This window comes from Tauraco erythrolophus, chromosome 2 (genome assembly GCF_009769465.1).
Source record: "Tauraco erythrolophus isolate bTauEry1 chromosome 2, bTauEry1.pri, whole genome shotgun sequence".
Lineage (NCBI taxonomy): Eukaryota > Metazoa > Chordata > Aves > Musophagiformes > Musophagidae > Tauraco > Tauraco erythrolophus.
The window spans coordinates 107674214-107682126 of NC_141466.1; the positions used below are offsets into that span (position 1 = coordinate 107674214).

General features: G+C 54.5%; 1 protein-coding gene across 2 annotated transcripts; it reads right to left on the reverse strand.

Annotated features, from left to right (window-relative positions):
* Positions 1–528: 528 nt before the first annotated feature.
* Positions 529–4822, reverse strand: BATF3 (basic leucine zipper ATF-like transcription factor 3). Of its 2 annotated transcripts, none has more exons than XM_086629314.1 (3): positions 4754–4822; positions 3169–3273; positions 529–714 (listed from the first exon to the last, which is right to left on the reverse strand). In XM_086629314.1, the coding sequence occupies exons 1-3, from the start codon at positions 4787–4789 to the stop codon at positions 529–531; spliced, it is 327 nt and encodes a 108-aa protein (XP_086485440.1). In that variant the 5' UTR covers positions 4790–4822. The 2 variants fall into 2 exon arrangements, with proteins under 2 accessions (XP_086485440.1, XP_086485434.1); XM_086629308.1 differs by lacking the exon at positions 4754–4822 and adding an exon at positions 4044–4325.
* Between the last annotated feature and the right edge of the window lie 3091 nt (positions 4823–7913).

Sequence of the window (7913 nt, forward strand, 5' to 3'; positions counted from 1 at the left end):
ATTAGACTTTGGATTTGACAAGGAAAGAAAAAGTAGAGGCGTTATAAAAGCATTGATTATTGAAGAAGGTGGAGAACATCATAAAGATGGGATATCGCTTTTATTCACCAAACCTGTTTAGAGAAAAAAAAACAGCAGCCAGAACGTGATATACATGGATGACAAGTGACAAAGGGTTACTGGCAGCGGATGTGTAGGAGAAAGGCATCCCAGCCCAAAGTCGGTAATTTTCCCTGTCTACATTCCATGGTGCGATGGTGGGCTGCCACTGCATTTTGACATTTCTGAAGGCAAAACCGTGGCTCGAAGATTCTACCAAATAAGAAGTCGCAGTTCGAGTTGTCTTTTTTTCCATAGTGGTGTTTTCCTGAGATTCAGAAGACTATAAAACTTCAGCATGGAGAACAGCTGTGTGATCAAGTCCAGCCCTCTTCGATGGAAGACCTGCACTGTGAAGTAGGCAGTTCTTCAAATCTCCTGTTAATGGCACTTTCACACATCACGCTTAAAGGCAATCAAGGAGAGCTCTCATCTTGGCAGGCAGCTGGTGAGTGCATCGGGCCTTGGCAGGGTCACAAAGTTCATGGTGCAGTGCAATAGTGGACAGATCTTTTCATGATCCTTCAACACTTCACTCAAGTGTTTCATTTCATCTGTTAGCTTTCCGATTTCTCTTTTCAGGGATGTATTTTCTTGCTCAAGAGACTCATATTCCTGGAAGGAGAGGAGGAAAAAAAAAGCCTACTCATAGTCAAAACATTCCTTTCAGTGCTTCCACATTGAGTATATTCACGTAACCTTAGAAAAACTGCATGGTTTCTTACTACAATGTGCAAAATGCTAAGGAAAGACAGACACAACCTGGGTCCTGGAACAGGGCAAGTACTTTACGACCTGTACACTGACCACGCTGCAATTCCTTTTGTGGCTCTGAAGACCAGGAGGTGCTGCTGGCCCTCGGGGGTCCCCAGCAGCCCAGGGCCGCAGGCGTGGGTGGCCTCTTCCAGCCCTGGGCCACCTCTGCTGGGAAGGTCTGACCCTGCTCTGCACTGTCAGAGCAGAGAAAATGAAAGCACCAAGTGCAGGTAGGTGCTGGGAAAACCCGGTGCCTGGCATTGCTGGTGAGGAAAGGGCAGCCTCTGCCCTGGGCCAGCATGGGGAAAGGCCAGGTGCCGGCTGAGACGCGCACCTAGCACAACACGTCCAGTGCCAGCCACTTTCCTCCAGTCTGGCCAGAGCTTGTAGCCACCTGCTCAGATGCCCGGGAACTCAAGAGCAGGAGGAAGGGAGCATCATGGCAGCTTGTTCCCAGTACCACTTTGTCACCAGAAGGCCTGACCACTGCCTTGGTTATTCCTGACCCAGGCTGCTTTTGAGCAAAGGCTTCTCTGGCAATGAATAAGCTGTTATTAACTGCAGGGGAGTTTTGAGGTGCTCTGCAGCACACATCTGTGACGGATGTGAGACTCGCGTGTCATGTTTTTTGATAACTGCATGTTTCAAGTGTCCCTGCTGTCAAGACTTCTCATCCTAAAAAGAAGAGAGCTAGAGGTTCAGAACCAGCCCACGGAAAACCTGCAGGTGTCAGCACCTTGCTGCTGGCCTAGGGCTCAACACTCACCCACTCAATCTCACCTCCCCAGGAAAGCTTCAGAGCAAAGTTCAAAGCCTACACATGCCTTAAAAGGCCTGATTACCAGGCAGCAGGGAGAGCCTCTCATGCAATGCTCCTCTGGGCAGCCTGGTACTACCTTTGCTGCCCTTTGCTGCAGGAGCGAGGGAGGGCAAGGGGATCCACACATCCTTCCACCACTCACCATCTCTCACTCACAAACAGGCATGGTCCTCCTAACACATTATGGTCACCAACTCCAGCCAAGTTGTCCATCCCTGGCTCTGGCTCGGCTCATCTCTTGTTGCCCCAAACCCCATGGGAATGGCTTTTGCAGAAAGTGTTACCCTCCCATCACTCTGTTCTGTTTTCAGGAACAAGACTATCAAATTGTTCATGCTAAGAATGAACGTCTGTTCAACTAAATCTGCCTGCACCTAGGAAAACCAACGTGCCCAAGAATGATGATTCCCAGCATGAGGAAGTTCCTCAAGTCCAGGCAGAACATCAAGAGAGGCTGCAGGACAGCACAGGGCCCAGAAATGATTCCACAAAAGCCTGGGGTTACCCCTTTCCAGAAGTACTCTGCACCTGGCTTTCTCAGGCGCTGACTCAGAGGACATCTGGGAAAAACCAAACCCAAAACTCCCCACACTGTCCTTCTTGGCTTCTGCTGACTATCAGCAGATCCTTCCACACCGAGAAAGTGAAGAGCCTGTGCTGAACCTCCAGAGCTGAACAACTGACTCGGTCACAATCACAGAACTAACATTTATCCCAAAAGCCCCACCTACAACAAAAGCAATGTTGTGTGAGGTAACATCCAAAACCAAAGAAAGGGGATTCCTGTCCTTCAGCATTTGCACTGGGGACCAGAGGAAACTACACCACACTGTGATATTGAGAAGAAGTATTAAGAGTTTCTGGAAGAATCAGTTACTTTCATGTTTTTTTTGGAAACACCCACTGTTATTTATCAGAGCATACAAGTATAACAGCTAACTGAACCGAGCTCTCACGCCTGGAAGTTTTGAAGTTCCTAAGAAGCCTTTTCAACAGGGTATTTCTGTCTCACACCATAGTTTTAGAATTGGTTTACGCCAGCACTGTCACTAAGCAGCATAGTCCCCTCCTCCTCCATCGCCTCCTCCCTCATAAGGCAGCAAGCATTCATCCACTGCCATAGCGAACGTGACAAGCTTAACACTAATCCAGAAGAAAACGGGTTTGTTTCAGTCCAGAGGAGTCCTGTGATCCAGTTCACTGGGTGGTCACAGGAACAGCAAAAGAAGGAGCGTGAGGCAAGGGCAGGACCACGTCTCTTTCTCCCTAGCAGTGTCACCTATGGCAGAGCTGCTCCATCTGACGGGAGCATCAGTGTCCAGGAGTTCCCGGACAGGCACCCTGCAGCACGCCCATCTCTGCCACACACCCACAGCTCTCTGAGCTGGATTAGCGTGAAGACAGGCCCACGCATGCTTAAGAAGTCCCGTTTATTGTAAAGTCCCATGCTTGGTACCCAAGTCGTGCCCGCAAAACATCAAGTACCCATTCACCTCGTGAAGTTTATCTGCTTTCTGAGTCTGCTTCTTCCGGCTCCTCTGTGCGGCAACGCGATTTTTTTCTCTCCTCCTTACCTTCCTGTCATCTTCTTCGTGACTCTGGAAGACATTAGCCAGAAACACTTCACTAGTTTTTAAGGTGCACATGGAGACGCCTGAAGTCAGGTGTGCAACTGTTTCTGAGAACGAGCACATGCTCCCAATTTCACAGCACCTATCCCCGGCCTCCCACAGACCACACGGTACCTGCAAAGGGCAGCGCACCTCCCTGCCCCGTTGCACAGGTGGGGCCCGAGGCGGCAGGGTGGAAGCGGACAGAGATGCCCGGGGGGATGCCGCAGAGCCCCGCGGGCACTCGCTGTACCGCTGATGGTGGAACCTGGGCACGCCCATCACCCATGGCGGGGAGCTGAGCTCCCGCTCTGCCCGACGGGCAGCATTTTACACCTGCCTCGCCCCAGGGCGAACGAGGAGCCGGAGATGCGTGCGGCGGGGAGGTGAGCCGGGCTCCCGCTGCGCCCGCACCCGCACCCGCTGCCCGCGGACCGGCCCCGCTGCCCTCCCAGCCGCAGGCCAGCGGCGCTCCCCTCCAGCCGCCCTCCCGGCTGCCTGCGGCGGGGGAAAAGCCGCTAACCGCGCCGTGCGCCGGCGGCAGGGAGCTTTCCGCGCACCGCCGGCGGTTCGCCCGCACTCCTACCTGGAAGAGCCGGCACCACAGCCGCTTCCCGGGAAGGGAAGAGCCGACGCCCGGGGGGATCGGGCACCCCGACACCGCGCTGCCCGGCGTGACTCAGACCCATGTGCCCGCCCGCCTACAGCGCCGAGCCTGGCTGCCCTGCCCCTGCCCCTGTCTATGCCCATGCCCCTACCTGCTGGCTGCCCTCGGCCGCTGCGCCCCGAGCCAGTGCGCTGCTGCCCGCCGCCGCCGGGACGGCGCACGACATCCCGCCGGCTGCGGAGCCGCCCCGGGGCGCCGCGCTCGGCGCCGCTGGGCTCCCCCGGCCCGCGGGGGAAGGGTCAGGGCGGGCCGGGGCGGGGCAGGGCACGTACCGCCCCGGCACCTGGCACCCCCCGGCCCGGGGGCGGAACCGCCGCCTCGCCGCGGGAGCGCCGCCGCACAGCCCCGCTCCGGCCCGCTCCGCCGCCCGCATGGCCGTCACATGGCGCCCGGCGGCACCCGCGCCGCGCCCGGGGAACCGGGAGTCCCGGGACCGCCCGGACCCCCGGCCTGCACTGCTTCCCCCCGGGCTGGCTGCCTCGGGTTCGAGCCGCCCGCGCCGGCAAGAATGCCCGTCCCCCGAGACCGCGAGGTCCGCTCAGGCCCCGGGAGCGAGGGGAAAGCCCGCACCCCCGGGGCACGGCGCTGCCGGGCAGGAGCTGCCTGAAAATCCCCCGGAGAGCCCCAGCCCCGGGGCCGGCACCCCGCCGGGCGGCCCGACTCGTGCTTTTCGCCTGGAGAAATAACCGCCCCGCAGTATCTCTTCTCCCCAGATTTCCTCCAGGTTGCTCCCGGGAGCCGGCCCAGCCCTCCCGCGGCGCCCCCCGCCCGAAGCCCGCCCGGCGCTGGGGGCCGCCTCACCCCCGGCCGCTCCTGCCCGCCGCGCTTCTCCGACATCGGCTCTCGGAAGCGGCGTGAGCTCCGGAGAAGTGACAGCCGGCTCGGCCAAGGTTTAAGGTCGTGAGGACATGGCACCGGTGCCGGGATAAAGCGATTTTCACTTTCGCTACTCGCCCTGTTCCTTTAAATAATAAGGAAGCGCCACAGGCTTCTTGTAAAGGCGAAGCCAGACGAGGAATGATGACAATAGAGCTGCCGCCGACAAACATCTCTCTGTTCAACTATTCTGTCGAGAGTATTTTAATAGACGGAACAATGTTTCTTTTATCCCTCCGAACACTTTCCCTACGTTTTAATTGAACCATTATCTCCGCCCTCTGCTCGGAAGGAGGGGAATGCGCGTTTGCATCGACAAGGTACTTCAACAACATCTGTAGATGCGTTTGTGTGTGGTACCTACTGTGCACTCCTGGCTGTGCTCAACTCACAGGGGCAAACGTGTGGCCATGAGAGGTGGGCAAGTGCCTCAACCTGCAGGGCAGGCAGTCATAAAGCTCCAGGTATCTTAATAAATCAGATACTTCCCTATTTTTCTGGTTTCCCCAGAAGTTTGAGTCATCCATCTTAGGTGAAGATGAGGTTACAGAGCTCGCCAACTGAGGAAATATAGACTATCCTTTCAGGAAGATCTGGCTAACAGTTCACGCTGAAGGTGAGAGAACTGCGCTGCCCAGGAGCCCAAGAGTCAAACCAAAGACTGTGTTCTGCCATAGGTTTCCTGGTAGCCTCTGGGACCATCAGCGTTACTGAAAAACCTGAGCAGGACTTCTGCAGTGGGCAGTGCTTCTCCTCAGCTGTTCAACTCAAAGCAGCTTGTGCCTCCATCTTCCAGGCTACCCACACCTTTGCTTTTGCACTTTCTCAGAGCTCCTCCACCCCTGGAGCACTGAGTACCTGTGAGCCTTCCCCGCCCTAACAGCCATGGGGACCCACAACCCAGATGGGCCCCCTCGCCAAAGTGCCTTGATTTACTCTGCGTCCCCAGACTGCGCTGGGTCTCCTGAGCATCGTACAGCCCTCTGATTTCTTTAAAAGCAGTCTTGCTTCTCCTTTCCTCTGTCATCCAACACGCTGACACCAGGAATCTCACCAAGGGGGTGCTCACGGAGGCAGCAGAAGGTGTGGCTTCAGTACCATATTCCAGTTGAGGGGATCCAAACCAACATCTCCTGGAAGGCAGCCCTAGCCTCCAGGCAGTAAGCGATTAGCGGGGGAATCGCTCTCAATTGCTCCTTGCATAGAATCATAGAATGGTTTGGGTTGGAAGGGACCTTAAAGATCATCTAGTTCCAAACCCCCTGCCATGGGCAGGGAAACCCTCCACTATACCAGGTTGCTCAAAGCCTCATCCAACCTGGCCTTGAACACTTCCAGGGATGGGGCATCCACAACTTCTCTGGGCAACCTGTTCCACTGCCTCACCACCCTCTGAGTGAAAAATTTCTTCCTTATATCTAATCTAAATCTGCCCTCTTTCAGTTTAAAGCCATTGCTCCTTGTCCTATCACTACATGCCCTTCTAAAAAGTCCCTCTCCAGCTTTCCTGTAGGCCCCCTTTAAGTACTGGAAGGCTGCTGTAAGATCACCCCGGAGCCTTCTCTTCTCCAGGCTGAACAGCCCCAACTCTCTCAGCCTGTCTTCATAGCAGAGGTGCTGCAGCCCTCGGATCATCTTCGTGGCCCTCCTCTGGACGCGCTCCAGCAGCACCATGTCCTTCTTGTGCTGGGGACTCGAGTTGAACACAGTATTCCAGGCGGGGTCTCACCAGAGCAGAGTAGAGGGGCAGAATCACCTCCCTCGACTTGCTGGCCAGGCTTCTTTTGATGCAGCCCAGGACACGGTTGGCTTTCTGGGCTGCCAGCGCACATTGCCGGCTCATGTTGAGCTTCTCATCCACCAGCACTCCCAAGTCCTTTTCCTCAGGGCTGCTCTCAATCCATTCTCTGCCCAGCCTGTACTTGTACTTGGGATTGCCTCGACCCACGTGCAGGACCTTGCACTTGGCCTTGTTGAACTTCATGAGGTTATCACAGGCCCACCTCTCCAGCCTGTCAAGGTCCCTCTGGATGACATCCCTTCCCTCCAGCGTGTCCACAACACCACACAACTTGGTGTCATCTGCAAACTTGCTGAGGATGCACTCAATCCCACTGTCCATGTCACCAACAAAGATGTTAAATAGCACTGGCCCCAGTACTGACCCCTGAGGAACACCACTCGTCACTGGCCTTGAACACTTCCAGGGATGGAGCATCCGCAACTCCTCTGGGCAACTCATTCCAGTGTTTCACCACTCTCATTGTAAAAAATTTCTTCCTTATATCTAATTGAAATCTACCCTATTTCTGTTTAATGCCATTGTCCTTTGTCCTATCACTACACGTCCTTGTAAAAGTCCCTCTCCAGCTTTCCTGTAGGCCCCCTTTAGGTACTGAATGACTGCTGTAAGATCACCCCAGAGCCTTCTCTTCTCCATGTTGAACAACACTAGCTCTCTCAGCTTGTAAACTGTCTTTGAAACTGTCCAATCTTGCATTAACTACACATCATGCAGTTAAAGAAAAGGAGTAAAAATATGGGCATGAGTGGAAACTTAGTCGGGACAGTTGCTTAAAAAGAGAGCACTGGGCTCCTTGCTGCCTTTATGGCTTAAGGACAGTTGACATAAACAGGACTAGAAGTCAGTATTTTTATAAGCTCAGAGAACTTGCAATAGAATCTATAAACCACACAGACCAAATACCTCAACAGCCCTTCAGACAGATCTGCAGGGAAAGTTCCCTTCCTACAGAGGGACTTTGAACTGACCTCACAGGAAGCTCTCGTGCTTTTCCAGGAGCAACGCTGCCGTTGATGGCAACTGCACACGCAGGCTATCTAACGGCATCAAGTCCTGAGCAGCTTACCAAGAATTTATTAGTGCTGAATAAATACCTACTTCATTGAATAAATCCTGGCAGCCGTAAGGTTTCCAGGATCCCACAAGTATGGGACAAGTCATGGGATGATCCCCTTGAGCCTGAGTGCAGTCTGTTCTTGTTCAAAGTGGCAAAGGAAACGAAAAGTCAAAATTTGCTTGTGGGAAGAAGTTTCTGCTTAGTATTAAAGCTATCTCTGGTAC

What these genes read in the sequence shown, in the direction of transcription:
- BATF3 (XM_086629308.1), bottom strand. Translation starts at nt 4,325, where the DNA reads ATGCGGGCGGCGGAGCGGGCCGGAGCGGGGCTGTGCGGCGGCGCTCCC. An exon ending in CGGCCGAGGGCAGCCAGCAG is followed by an intron (nt 3,274 to 4,043) that starts GTAGGGGCATGG and finishes AATGTCTTCCAG; the next exon opens with AGTCACGAAGAAGATGACAG. An exon ending in AAGCAGATAAACTTCACGAG is followed by an intron (nt 715 to 3,168) that starts GTGAATGGGTAC and finishes CTCTCCTTCCAG; the next exon opens with GAATATGAGTCTCTTGAGCA.